This window comes from Sorex araneus, chromosome 4 (assembly GCF_027595985.1).
Source record: "Sorex araneus isolate mSorAra2 chromosome 4, mSorAra2.pri, whole genome shotgun sequence".
Lineage (NCBI taxonomy): Eukaryota > Metazoa > Chordata > Mammalia > Eulipotyphla > Soricidae > Sorex > Sorex araneus.
In genome coordinates, this window is record NC_073305.1 from 186,273,262 (window position 1) to 186,288,514 (window position 15,253).

Below are 15,253 nucleotides of genomic sequence, written 5' to 3' on the forward strand. Positions count from 1 at the left end.
AGACTTGTTGTTACTGTTTTTGGCATATCGAATATGCCATGGGTAGCTTTCCAGGCTCTGCCGTGAAGATGGGATACTCTTGGCAGCTTGCTGGGCTCTCCGAGAGGGATGGAGGAATTGAACCCAGGTTGGCGTGTGCAAGACAAACGCCCTACCTGCTGTGCTGTAGGAATCTGATTCCCTGCACAGACCTCCCTTTCTGTGTGAGTTCTGTGATCTCCTCCTGGTAGCTGCTCTTTTCCCGTTCACCACTTTGCCCAACTAACTTTGTGAACAGACTCTCCCTCTCTGTGTTTAGCATTACACCAGCACAGAGACTGCAGGAATCCTCTCGCCTAGCTCTAACGTTCTGACAGATAGTTTCTCACTGTAACTCTGCTTACACAATCTCAGCTGCCACAGAAATCCCTGACTCCCATCTCCGTCTGCCATGGACCAACCATCTTGTGGACTGCGGCACCTCGCCCTGTAGTACAGGGAGAATTTCCAGAGCAAAGGCACCCAGGGTGGTCGTCTCACTGGCTGAATTTGTTTCTCCTTATTCACTCATTCCTGTGCTGTCTATCACGTGAGAACAGTTTTTCCCTTGGCTGAGTGCTCAGACCTGGTCTATTGTGCTTTCATCTGCTCATTTCGCCTGCATGTGTTTACACACTTCCTAGTTCTCAGTTGCCTCCCTGCTTTTGTTTTGCATGTTGAAAATTCATATGCCTGAAGAGCCTCAGACCTCAGGTTCTGGCATGCGTGTGCAGGTCCAGTGTATACACGGATGTATACAATTGTGCCAGATTCATGCAACTATCATTGCTGGGTGGCAAACACAAATTTTACTTGCATGTTTGAAATTGAATGATCAATTTCATAGTTGAAAGGCTTCCTAAATCTTTACTTAGCAGGTGCTTTGGAATGATCCCGTTTATAAGCCTTTGATCATACGTTCTCTTGAACCTCTCACGAATGTGACCTCAGTATCTCCATGTATTTACCCACTCTCTAGTTCCATAAGGCAATTCCCAAAAGGCAGAGAATTTCTAACTTTTACTATTTTAGACCTTTGGTTCAAAAGCAAAGGGCCTGTGATGTTTTGCTTCAAATCTGGAGCCACGGAAATCTATCCTAACAAGTTAGCTTTAATGCATAGTCCTGCCACCAGGAAGCAGAGCTGGCTTATGAAGGGCTTAGAGCAAACATCAAAGACATACGCATTTGGAAAGTTCTCTGGGGTCTTCTTGTGCACGTGTGGTTTCATTGAGGACCAACGCTGGCATTTCTTCCCGGTGATGGTGATGGAAGATGTGCCTCGGTAGCTCTCTCCATTGCCCTGGTAGCACTCCTGGACCACAGGTGTTTGCTCAGGTGGTACTGAAATTGGCACAGGAGAAATAAAAAGAATCAGAGAAATTCAAACCAAATAAAAAAATACAGAACTGAACACATGTCAATCTGTCAGAATCAAACTGCTAAAGAAAAATTGTGAGAGCCAGAGTAAAAAGGGATAGTCAATGTGAAGGAACTAAGGTAAGATTCCCTGACAGGAATTATTCAAAAGTGAAGAGATAATTCATTGTGTAAATGTGTAGCCTTCGTTCTATGGAAAACCAAATTGCACCAAAAGCTTTCTCAATCGCATTTGTGAATTTTCAAGCAAAACCCCTTGGATCAAGGATCCTCAGCATATGTTCATCACACTGATTTGATAAAGTTAATGATATGTAGCATAATTCCCATTTTCAAAATATTTAAATGGATACAAAGACCAGTTGAGTTATTTTTTAGTATACTGTTTATGAGGACATGGAGACAACCTAAAGGGCTGAGCACATGCTTTGCACGGGGAAACCTAGTGTGAGACCCACATCGGTCCCCAGGCACCACCAGGGTATCCCCAAGCACTAAGCTAGGAGTAGCCCTTGAGGACTGCTAAGTATTGCCTAAGGGAAACAAAAATTCATTGTTGATTATAAATCACATAAAACAATCAGTCATCTTTGGAAAAATAATTCCAATAATTCCATCTTTTTGATTCCACCATTCTTCCTGCACTAATGTACGCCTCAGAGACCTGGGCCCTACACAAACAGGGCGAGAACACTATTAGGGTATCCCAAAGAGGACTCGAAAGAGCTATGCTAGGAGTATCACATCTCACTCAAGTGAGAGAAGAAATCTGGAGTTCCGACCTCCATCGACGGTCAAGAATCAGGGACGTTATCTCGTTCGCCAAGACATCAAAAATCAAATGGGTCGGACATGTAATGCGATTCAGAGACGACCACTGGACTAGAGCTGTTACTGACTGGATTCCACAGGACGTCAAAAGACAGCATGGCCGCCTACCAATGAGATGGTCATACTTCTTCATCAAAACCCTGAATGAACGGTTTGAGGCTCTTCCTGTTCCTGGAGCGAGCAGATATCATTGGGCTACACTAGCACGCGACAGGGACAAATGGAGATGTTACTGGTGCCCGCTTGAGCAAATCGAAGATCAACGGGATGACAAGTGATGACAAGTGACAAGTGATCTTTAAAGTGAAGAAGAAAATGAAATATCCTCTTAGAAATCCATACTCAATATGATTATCTTTTTTAAAGTGTTTTTTTTCATTTTGTGTTGTTTGGGGGGCATAGCTGGCAGTGCTCTGAGGCTAATTCTGTAGCTTCCAGGAAAATTATGCAGTCCAGGTGGAACCCATCCCTCCTGTATGCACAGCAAACACTCAGCCCATTGAGTGACCTTTTCAACCTTGGTTTTTTTGTTTTATTTTTAGGTAGAGGCCAAATGAAGACTTCTTCAGACTGTAAAATCTGAAGGACTTCCCCATCAGTAGACCAATACTATCGAAAAACCCAATGGTTACTTTTTGTGATATAATTGATCTATAATAACTTAAAATGTGACTGCTCAGGAGGAAGATGAAAATGTGTTTTGAGACAATAACATGAAAGAAGAAAGTGCTGGGTTGGGGAGACAACTCAAAACCAACCAGGGACGCCAGATTCAATTCTTTGCATTACATGGTTCCCACAGAATCATTGTTCATACCACCTGAAAAAAGAAGCTCTTTGAGCATATTAGTACAGAATTTGGGGGGGTTGTTTTGTTGGATTATTTTTATTTTGGTTTTTTAGACCACATTTAGTGATGCTCAGGGCATTTAGAAATTCTCCAGGGCATTTAGGAATTCTCCTGGCAGTGCTCAGGGGACCATATGGGATGCCAGGGATTGAACCCAGGTTAGTTGTGTGCAAGGCAAATGCCATCCCCGCTGTGCTATTGCTCTGGCTCTAGTACAGAATCTTGGAGAAGGACTCTGATGTTCTAAATTTCTTACACTGTATGGCAAGTGAAATAATATTATTTAAAACAGAAAGTGAGCTATAGAGGTAGAAGTGGGAGCTAAAAAGATAGTATAAAGAGCAGCATGCATGTTTCACATGTTCCCGACTTGTGTTCAATCCCCAGCATCACCTAGCCTCTTAGGCATTGCTGAATGTAAACCTGGAGTTCCCTGGTCACTTCCAGATATGGCCCTGGAGTGGCCGGAACACCAGGGGCGGACCTAGAGGTCTCTGCTACCGCAGGACGTGAGCAGCAGCACATTTTCAGGCCTACCACTCAACTGCCAACCCAGCCGGCTGGGTTGTACTAGGATGTATGCCAAGTTCCCTTGAGAACTGCTTGGCATCCCCTCAAAACAGAGGGAAAATAATGGAAATACAGGGTGGGAGGGGAGGAGCACAATAGAAACTTGTTTAACTAATAAACAAAGACCAGATAAGCAAATGGGAGCCAAAAACCCTCAATAAATGAAATGAAAGCAGAGAAAAGTCAAATAGACAAGTACAAAAAACTAAGTTGATGACAGATTTTAACTTAAATACATTAACAATTTTACTAAACACAAATGGGCTAGAGAGCCCCACGAAAGACTAAGAAAACCCCAAGAACTTGCAAACGCTAGTGAGAACAGAGGTGTAAGAGTTGCTTTCCTATGTACAAAGGCTGGCATCAGAACAAGAAACAAACACTTCCGGGGTAAGGAGCCATGATGTAGGAGGAAGAGAGTTTTTCCTTCCAGATGATAAAACAGTCTTAACTGTGCCTTCATCTAATAAAATGATCCGAAATATAAAGCCAACACAAAACCAAAAAGATCCCACAGCTCACAGTGGCTCCATCACTACCCATCTCAGGAACTGACAGAACAGGTGATGGAAGACCAGGTGGGACACAGAAGAGCTAAACCACAGAAACCAGGAGATACCTAAAGGATCTTCCAGGAACAATCCACTGACCACAGCAGACTCCCCCCATAAATGTGCTTTAAGGTGGTCACACTCCAATCCATAAAAACAATGTCCATTCACTTCAAGGAAGTGAAATCAGCGAGTACATATTGGGACAGAACAGACTACATGACAGACAAACCTGCTGCAAAGAGGTTGTCAAACAGAGAGGACAAAAATAAGGACAGTGTCTGGGTCTTCCAGGAGCTCTCATTCCTCTTCTCACCTGGGGTGTCCTCTTGTTCTGTGGTGGCTGTTGAGGACCCACAAGTTGGAATCTTACAGTGTTCCCACCTCACCGAGCTGTTGGTTGTGTAACACCATGGGGCCGCCTCTCCATCTGGGTTACGACAGTAATTCTCAACCAAATCTCTGAAAAAGAAGCGATGGTAAGTGTGACTTTCCAAAATAAGGCTGTGTAAGCATGGCTCATGTTCATTTATTTATATTAACATCTAGTATTGCTCATCTATTCAATCATGATATAGACTCGCTTTTTCATTTTGATTAACTATGGTGTCAATTTGGATATTAGCCAACCTTTGTACTGACTCACAGGTGAAAATGTAGCCAAGTATGATTCCAACAAGTTTCACAGATTTAAGACATAGAAGTATGTTCATGGATGAATGCCTCAAATTTGTTTCTTGACTGTGAATAATCAGGAAAATGGATCTTATGCTGGGAATTTTGTTGGAAACACAATGGATATTGTTTCTTCTTGCCTCAAAGTATGTACAACACTTCCAGGGAAAGGTTCCAATCCTAAAAGTTAAGTGTCCCTGAACCTTAGTTTGCATTTAGTAGAGGACTTATCAAAACATAGCTGGGACCCACTCCAAGAAACTCAGATTGAGAAGGTCAGGCATAAGAATTTACATTTTCACCCAACACCTGGAGGTGCTGAGAGGAGCCCCACACTAAGAGAGAAAGGTAGAGACTGAGTTTCTCTTCCCTTCCTAGGGCTTGACCCATCTTCATTCCCAAAAACCATCATCCTGGGCTCCTAGAGGGATTGACCAAAGGCAACCTCCAGGATTTCTCATTCTCCCATGGTAGATGTGATTGAGAGTAGAGAACACTCACTTGCAGGGAAAGTTGTCCGGGGTCCTGTCATGCCTGTGAGGGGTCTGTTCACTCCAGGGCTGGCAGGGATACCCAGATATGGTGACAGCCACCTTCCCACGATAGCTTTCACCTCTTCCCTTCAGACACTGATACGTGGGGCCAGGAGGTGGTGGAGGCATGGCTTGAAGGGAAGAAATAAATGAGACCGAATATTTATTTTTGAATAAAAGATGCCTAGTAGGGTGATCTCAGGAGATACATGCAGTTGCTTCTGCCTCTCTTCTTTCCTGCTCTTTCTGTCCCAACAAGGCACTTGAAAGCTGCTTCTCATATGCGGAAGAGGTTGAGTTACTAGAATGTCTGTCCACCAGACCATCTCATGAGGAACATTCCCAAGCATTCTTTGCCTATTTGGAGAGATCCTTGGAGTAGGCACTTCTTATATTGTTTTTTTTCCTTTTTCTTAATTGATGTACCTGGTAAGGTTAAAAATGTGCCATGTGCCCCCAATCCTTACATCTGCTATTGATTTAGCTTCCTTTGTAAAGAATAAAAAACTCAAGGGTGAACACAAATGAATGGTCTCCAATATTCCATAATACCAAACAAGAAACAGAAGAGAGATTATGGAAACAGGGCCAAAAAAATGTTTCTAAGGAAAAGCAGGTGTATGTAGGAAGAAAGATATTCAAAGGAAATAAAACGTATGAGGAAAAGAGACTGGTGTTTGTCTAAGAGGGAGACTCGTGTCCCCACGTATTACTGTCAAAGGACCAGGGAGCAGGAAGCCAACCCAGGGCCTGCTGAGTCCATTCTAATTTGTGATTACTGGCCTTGCTAAATCATTAGTTACTGCTTCAAGTTCTTGAAGAAGGAAATTTTGTCCAAAGTTTTCCTCCAAGCACTTCCTCGTAAGTGTTCTATTTACTCTCCTCTCCCACTGGCTCCCTGGACATTCTGAAAAGCTAGGTTCCCGGACTCCTTTGGGCTTACAGCAATTCTTAGGAAAGAACTCTGGTTGGTATCAAAATCCACCTGCCCAGAGCAGAGGTCTAATTTCCCTTTCACAGTAGAAAAAAGCTTGACATCAGAGAAACTCCCTGGAGCCTACCCTCAGTGCCACACAGAAGAGGCAAAAGTCTCCACAGAAAGAACATGTGATAACAAGAGACATCAACCATCAAATAACCCGCATGAGAAAGAGCGATAAAATAAAGAGCAATTTCATCCACAAGTGCAGAAGGTAAGCCTGAGGCTCAGCCCACAGACCCTGATGTTTGTTCTGCACTCCGAGAACAACGGAGGGCAGGACCCTGGAGAACCACACGTGAGCCCCACTTACTGCAGCGGGGGATGTCACAGTATTCCCAGCGTTTGGTGGTGTTGGTGGTGAAGCACCAGGGACGGGGCTCCCCGTCGGGGTTCCGACAGTAATTCTTCTCCAGGTTCTTGCTTGGAAATCTGGATGGACAAGAAAGCAACAACATGGAGCCTACACATTCAGGATAAGAAAGGTTTCAAGTGACTAAGCCTAGAGGACCAGCTGGACACTAGACAGGGGCCGTACAAGAAGACTGGATGACGTGAGGACAGACATGGCCTCAAGGAAAAGTTTACACACGCAAACTCAATCTGCAAAAATCACTGAACAGGATTAGTCACTTTCTTTCTCATTTGGGCCAGCTGGAAAACCTATGCAAAGAAACTCGTTCCTCAGCTGCAGATAATAGCAGTTCTAAACACAAAGTACACACTGACCAGAGGTTGGAGGCCACTGTAGAGCACAGACAGAAGCTGGCACCTTCAGAACCGAAGGAAATGGTCCATCTGGTCTACCAGGTTCTGGTCTTAGCAGCCTCTTATCTTGTGGAAACTGGGCTGGACAAGCCGTGCTCCTAGGAGCACATGACTGAACAGTATGGGCCAGTCACCCCTCCCCCACCCCTCCACTCCCCCCGCTTAGAGGCCCAGAGGCTAGGACAGAAAGTCACAAACACTGCCCAGTAGCCTGCGGCTTATTTCACGTCCCGCTGTAAATGCTTGGATGCACAGAGAAATTCACAGAGGCTCTCTTTAAAAACCCTTGCCTTCTTGCAGAATGACATCTCTCATAGTGGGACTTAAAGATGCACAGTAAATATCCACAAGGGGCCACAGGCAACACAAGAGAACTACTCCACATAACTGATCTGGGGAAGGGGGGTAAGAAGGAGGAGCATTGGAGTACTTGGGGGAGGGAGGCGGTGGTGATGGTCGTGGTGTTGGAATTACGTGCATTAGAAACCATTATTAATAGTATTGTAAATCACAGAACATCAATAAATTTAAAAAGGGGGGAGAGAGCCCTTTGCCTTCTTGTCTCTGAAAGTGATTTGCCCAAGTTCTGTGCTCTAAAGGAGTTTTCTTTTGAAGGAAAGTGGCAATAGCTGGATTCAATATAGCTGTTTGAGGTGGGAGATGTAGAAGTTTAGTGGTATATTTTCTTTATATATATATATACATACATATTTATTGAATCACTGTGAGATAGACCCTTACAAAACTGTTCATGATTAGGTTTCAGTCATACAGTGTCCCAATACCCATCCCTCCACCAGCATACACTTAATGGGTATATTTTCTGCTGAAGGCTGTAACTTATTGTTATTTCTAATAATATCTTATTTATTTATGTAAATAACCAGTTATTTCTTATAAGCTCAGGCATAATCCTGCTGTCATCATAGAAAGCAGCAGCTATGGTGGAAGGTGTTTTCTAGAATAACTGATGCAAAATAGAAGACCCAGAAAACCTTAGTCAAGGAACCATTATTAGATCAAGGACACTTATTCCTGTTTTTTAAGGATCATAGCTATGCCATAGCTATATTGTAATGATGTCAGTGTGACTTACTTGGAAGGTATGTATCCATGACTGTGTGGGGTCTGGGAGTCCCAGTGCTGGCACTTGACTCCAGACTTGGTCTTGGAAATTTTGCCCACGTAATTTTCTCCACTGCAGAACATACATTCCTCTGTGAAGAATGAAGAAGGAAAGTACAAAAGAAAGTAAACTGGATGGAGCAACAAAAAGTGAAAACTTAAGTCCCACTGGCATTGTCTCAAAGCCCATTTGCTACTTGTTCACACGTTCTTTCCCAAAGTTACTTGACTATTACGTTGATAATAAAAACACCCATCTCCAATACAACATAAAATTCCATTCTTCATTTCAAATGGTATCTCTGGCATATTTTGGTCAATCCCTCCCTCAACTGTCAAAGTCATATTAAAATCTATTTTGAACCTGTGCTCAAATGCATGTTCGTGTCCTGGGAAGTCAGGGAAGGAAGATTCGAGAAGAGGGTGAACATATCCCCAGAGTCTATAAAATCACCACTAGGAATTTAATTTATTTAATTAATGTCTTTTGGATTTTCTATGGCAGATTCTACTCATATGAATGACTGCAAGTCAGCTGAGCCCTCTAGGACTTTGGTGTTGGCACCAGGGTTTATGTTCATAACTTCAGTGAAGAACAATAGCCCCCAAGTGACAGTGTTTGCCTTCTTATCCTTTGTAGAGGCAGGGCTCTCTGGGTTTTGGTTCCCTAAAGAATCTTCATAGGGACCATCCCTGGTGATGCTCAGGAGCCACTGGGGCTGCAGTGGGTTGTTCTGGGGATATTCAGCGCTGAGGACCAAACTCAGAGTCTCATGCATCTAGGCAGATGCTCGACTACTTGAGTGCCATCCCTGGTTCCCATTCCGAAATTATTTACAGGCTGAGCCTTTGATTTGGCATTGCTAAACTAGCATGGTATGACAATGACATATGACTTTAGTTTGTATGGGGTAATAAGGAACTCGGGCTGGAGCAACAGGACAGTGGGTAGATTTGCACTGCACGAAGCCAACCTGAGTTCGATTCCTCCACCCCTCTCAGAGAGCCTAGCAAGCTACTGAGAGTATCTCGCCTGCAAGGCAGAGCCTGGCAAGCTATCAGTGGCATATTCAATATGCCAAAAAACAGTAACAACAGTATCACAATGGAGGCGTTACTGGTGTTCGCTCAAGCAAATCATTAAACAACAGGATGACAGTGATCATGAATAAAGAACTCAGAGGCAGACTGGATATAAAAAAAGATGCTTTCATGCCACTTAAGATATCAAAGGTCGCATAAGACTGGACACTGAAAAGCTGTCCCCATGGCAAAAATTGATAAATTATTTGTGAGCTGAGCCACCACACATGCACAGAGACCCCACATTAGAGCACAACACACCATCCCTCCCTCACACCAATAAATGTAGCAGAATTTATGAAGTAAAGAAATGGTTTTCTCTATAGCACATTTTAAATTTTAGCATTGACTTTTAAAGAACACTATCAGGCTGTCTGGACCTGAATTGAAATAATGAATTTCAGATTAAAAAATCTGATTTCTTAGCTTAAAGGAAGCCATGAAGTCTATGCTAATAAATAAATAATGTTCATTTTAATTGTATTGATTTTCTGGTTTTATTGGAGCCCTGAAATTGCAAATATGCTTTATACTATGTAAGAGCTTTAAATACAAATATTTTGGAGGTTTCGTATAGTCCCCTCTGGTTTTCATATTTGGAGGAGAAAGTTGGTCCTGTGGAAGAAGTTGGTACTTACCCAGTGGTTCTTAGGGATTATTCCTGGGGGTTCTCAAGGACCATGTGCTGTGTCTTGAATCTAACCATGTTAGCTGATACAGGGCAAGTTCCTGAATCCCCCCTACTACCTTTGGCCCTCTCTGGATTTTACATCTCACTTTCTAGTCACGCGCTTTGCAGATGTTTGAGTAAAAATTATCCAGGTCCATAATGGACTTTGCACTTGGGTGGTCTCCTCCAAAAACCATGCACACAACTCAAGTTTGCACCACTAGGACCACCAATAACTAACACCCTCATAGGAAATCACTTTTGGCACTCATTTTATGGAACATCACCTCCCAGCAGATTGCTTTACTATAAATTGCTTCAGGGACGCAGGGCCAGGATGGTACTTTCTGGAGCCACTACTGACCTTCACACTGGGGAATGTCGCAGTACTCAAATCTGACATCCGGGTCCATAGTATAACACCAGGGTCCCTTCTCATCGTTGTCTGGATTCCTGCAGTAGTTCTCCTCCAGGCCCTCGGAAGGAAATTTGTCAGGAGAATAGCTGTGGAGGTAGAAGAGAGGTGCTCTATATTCTCCGTGAAGGAATGGGATTCCCCATTTGGAGCAGAAGGACATCTCACAGCAGACCCGAGCTCATTTCAAGCAGCGGAATACAGGGCTATCACCCTGCAGATTCCTGACATATTCCAGCACCTATGGGTGTCAGGTTCTTTTTGCTTCCTACCATCTTGTCTGTGTGGATCACTTAGCTGACATTCACCCAAATCTTCCTCATTAAGTCCTACCAACACCCCTAACAAGAAGTTCCTCTCATGTTACAGAGCAAGAGATTGAGGTTCAGAGATGCAAATCAAAAGGAATCTTGACTGAGTGACATTATGTCACATCTCGAGTATTTAAAATTGAATACGTCTCAATCATATTAAAAAATCTGTCAACAGCCAGTGTTGGTGGGCTTGTGTTGAGAAAGGACCCCTCATTCACTGTCCTTGGGAATGTCATCTGATCTAGCCTTTATGGAAAGCAATATGGATATTTATCCAAAAGTGGGACCAGAAGTCCCACATGACCAAACAATACTACTTCTTTGCATCTATCCTCAAATCACAAAACCATTAATTTGAACAACACACCACACACACACATACACACACATGTACAACCACACCCTTATATACATGGCCAACATATGGAAACAACCCAAATGCCCCACTACAGATGAATAGATCAATAATCTGTGATATATATACACACAGTGGAATATTATGCAGCTCTAAAAAAGAACAAAAGCATGCAATTTACAACAACATGGATGAAATAGGAGAATAAAGTTGAGTGAAATCAATCAGAAAAAAAGGGATAGAAACAGGATAATCTCTCTCCTCTGGGACTTCAAGATACATAGCAAAGGAGCAACCAAGTACAAAGTCAACACAGTGAGAGAAATGATCCACACAACTGAGTTTGTGTGGGGCAAGGGGTTTGAAAAGGAGAGGGTTTGGGGACCTTGGGAGAGGGAGGTGGGTACATTGTTGATTTGTGAGGTGTTGGAAACCATCATTAACCATAAATCACAGAGCCTTGATTGATCAGAAAAAAAACTATCAGGTAATATGGGCTGGAGCGATGGCACAGCGGGTTGGGCGTTTGCCTTGCACATGGCCAACCTGGGTTCGATTCCTCTGTCTGTCTCAGAGAGCCCTGCAAGCTACCAAGAGTATCTCGCCCGCACAGCAGAGCCTGGCAAGCTACCTGTGGCATATTCGATATGCCAAAAACAGTAGTAACAAGTCTCATAATGGAAATGCTACTGGTGCCTGCTTGAGCAAACTGACAAACAACTGGGTGACAGTGACTGTGACAGATTAGAGCTGAATATTCCTGATTCCAATGCAGTGTTCTTAGGATACAGGAGGCAAGGTGGGAAGTTAGCTTATCATTGATTCTAGGAATGAGTTGCTATGCAGAGAGAAGAACTTAAATCCACTACCCATTTGCACTCTTTGAAGTCTATTCCCAGACACAAAACACCAGTATGAGGCACTTTCCTTGCACACAGCCAACCTGGGTTTGATCTCTAGTATCGTATAGTCCCTTGAGGCCCACCGGGAATGATCTCTGAGCAGCAGTAGGGTCAGGAGTAAGCGCTGAACATAGTGGATGTGGCCCCCAAACAGAAAACAAGCAAAACAAAACACAAAATCCACCAATTTGAAAAGATATATGGGTAGGATTTACTCATTTCACATAAATTTTAAAATGTACTAGATCAGAGTTATTTCTAACGTTAATTTCTAATGTATATACCTCTAAAAAGTATTGTTTTTGAAAACTGACTTTATCAAATGATCACTGATTTACAATTTTGTGAAATTTCGGATTAGCTCTATTCATCTATATGTGTGTAGGTGCACCTGTCCTATAGATAGGATTTAAAAGGGTCAAAGCAGACACCACCACAGAGGTGCCTCCGGATCCTGCACCAGGTTGTATCATCGTGAGCACCCCAGAAGGGGGCAGGTAAATCCCTCCAACCGACCCAATAGAGCCCTGGCAGTTGGAAACCTCTAGAACCCAATCATTGCCATGCTTACGGCCATTTCCACAGGCTTAGAAAAGCCTGATCCATGAGTAAAGCTGTTGGAAAAACTCAGGTATGTGGGTTTTGTGACTGAAATCTAGGCTCTCCTGGAATCAGGAATGGGCAACCTCCCCGCATATCCCTGTTTTTCCAGGAGCCTGGAAACCATGCCAATGAACTGTCTCTGGTGCCATATAAACTCATTAACTTCCATGATTCAGAGACTCACAAATAAATTTCAGAAGAGAAAGAGAACAAATCATCATAGAGTTGCCTTCAGACCCCAAAGTCACCATCCAGTTAAAAAGTTAACTCCAGGTATATCACCTTATTTAAAATTTTAGAATTCCTGAAGCAATATCTCATACTCCATGCCACTGATGTACCAAGAGTAGGACACCACATTTCATTAAAATATACATATATATGTATATATACACATATATGTACATATATGTGTATGTACATATATATGTGTGTGTATATCACTTGTATCACTTAATATCTCATGCTCATTGATTTGCTCGAGCAGGCGACAGTAACATCTCTATTCGTCCCTGTCACGTGCTAGTGTAGCCCAATGGCATCTGATCACTCCAGGAACATGAAGAGCATCAAACCATTCGTTCAGGGTCTTGACAAAGAAGTCTGACCATCTGATAGGTAGGCAGTTAGGCATTCTTTTGACGTCCCGTGGAACCAGTCAGTAATGGCTCTAGTCCAGTGGTCATCTCCAATTCTCATTATGTGTCCAGCCCATCTGATTTTCAACACCTTGGCAAATGAGGCAGCATCCCTGATCCTCAATTGTCAATGGAGGTTGGAACTTCAGATTCCTTCTCTCACTTGAGTGAAATGTGATATTCCAAGCATAGCTCTTTCGATTTCTCTTTGGGAAACCTGAATAGTGCTCTCATCCTGTTTTCATAGGGCCCAGGTCTCTGAGGTGTATGTTAGTGCAGGAAGAATGGTGGAGTCAAAAAGATGTGCATGGAGCTGGAGGTTCTTCGTCCTCTTAACCACTTCTTCGATGGTCTTGAAAGCATTCCACACTGCTCTCTTCTTCCTGCACAATTCTGGCACCAAGTCGCTCATCATGTTGAGTTCTCAACCCAGGTACACATAGCTGCTGCATTCGGAAATGTTTGTTCCATTGAGTGCAAATGGAACATCAGGAACTAGTTCGTTTCTCATAAACATTGTCTTGGTGAGATTCAGCTGCAGTTCGACCTTTCCACACTCATGGTCGAAGTTGGTCAGCATTTGTGCCGCTTGGCTAATATTTGGTATTATTAGAAAGATGTCATCGTCATCAGCGAAGCAGAGGTGGTGTAGTTGCCGGCTGTCTATCTTCACTCCCATTTCTTCCCATTCCAGTCATCACATGACATCCTCAAGGGTGGCACTGAAAAGTTTCATTGAAATGGTATCGCCCTGCTGAACACCTCTCTTTATGTCAATGATCACTTCTTTGTAGAATGGATTCATCCTGGTGGTGAATCCATAATACAGCTCACAGAGGATCCTGATGTACTGAGTTTGAATGCCCTGTTTGACTAGGGTTTCAATGACCACTTCTGTCTTAACAGAATCAAAGGCCTTCTTTAAATCAATGAATGTTAGACAGAGCAGCATCTTGAACTCTCGTGAAACCTCAATGAGCTTGGTCACCGTGTGGATATGGTTAATCATGCTAATCCTTTTCAGAACACAGCTTGCCTGCATGATTGTCCTTCATCCAGTGTTCTGCCAATCCTATTCAGGATGACTCGAGTGAGCAACTTGTAGATGACGAACAACAGGTAGATTGGGCGATAGTTGCCAATGTCATGGATGTCTCCCTTCTTGTACAACAGAATGGTCCTGCTGGTTTTCCATTGGGACAGAACCTTGCATTCAGACAGGTAGCATGTGAAGAGCCAAGCCAGTGTATTGATGAGTACTGGTGGCAGATTCTTCAGGTGTTTGGGTCTGGCCTTGTCAACACGAACTTGGCCATGAGCATTGATTTGTTCGAATGCCTAACAACCCAAATTGGATGCTTACATCTGAATAGATGTGGCTCATTGCTGGCAGTTTCTATCTTTGTTGTCTACGCACCAACATCCAACTACGACGAAGAAATTGAGAAGTTCTACATGGAGTTGAAGAAGTTCTATAAAGAAAACCACACCTTCTACAAGGTCATTTTCAGTGATTTTAATGCCAAGATAGGACCAAGAAGGTTGCCCAAAGAACTCCACATCAGGACCCATGACCTAGAATGGAACAAACAGGGTGAGAGACTGTCTGAGTTCATCATGTCAACCAAGACCGTCCATGGTAACTCGCAGTTCCAGAAGGCTGAATCTAAACGTTGGACATGGGAGTCTCCTGGTTGGACAGTTCCACAACGAAATTGACCACATCATATTCAATCGACAGTTTTGCCTGACTGATGTCACTGTTGTCCCAAAATTCCAAATGGGATCAGACCACCATCTCCTTTGTGCAAAATTCTACTTCACGGAGCAGGGAGAAAGGGCTGCAAAGTTTAAGTTTAAGAAGAGAACCTCCAGAATAACCACCAACAGGGAGCTCTTTGGCACTATTGTGGCAATATGGGAAGATGCCATTGTTGACAACATTGACTAGGAATATGATCGACTGGTTCAGCACCTCCATGACTGCTCGAGG

At 43.3% G+C, this 15,253-nt stretch overlaps 1 protein-coding gene across 1 annotated transcript in view; it reads right to left on the minus strand.

Annotated features, from left to right (window-relative positions):
- PLG (plasminogen) overlaps positions 1-15,253 on the minus strand; it is an 86,637-nt gene that overhangs the window by 20,798 nt on the left and 50,586 nt on the right. Inside the window, exons 16-21 of the mRNA XM_055136753.1 lie at positions 10,398-10,537; positions 8,252-8,372; positions 6,701-6,819; positions 5,377-5,539; positions 4,517-4,662; positions 1,203-1,362 (exon numbers count right to left, since the gene is read on the minus strand). Coding sequence (XP_054992728.1) covers positions 1,203-1,362; positions 4,517-4,662; positions 5,377-5,539; positions 6,701-6,819; positions 8,252-8,372; positions 10,398-10,537 — 849 coding nt within the window. The remainder of the gene's footprint in view (positions 1-1,202; positions 1,363-4,516; positions 4,663-5,376; positions 5,540-6,700; positions 6,820-8,251; positions 8,373-10,397; positions 10,538-15,253) is intronic.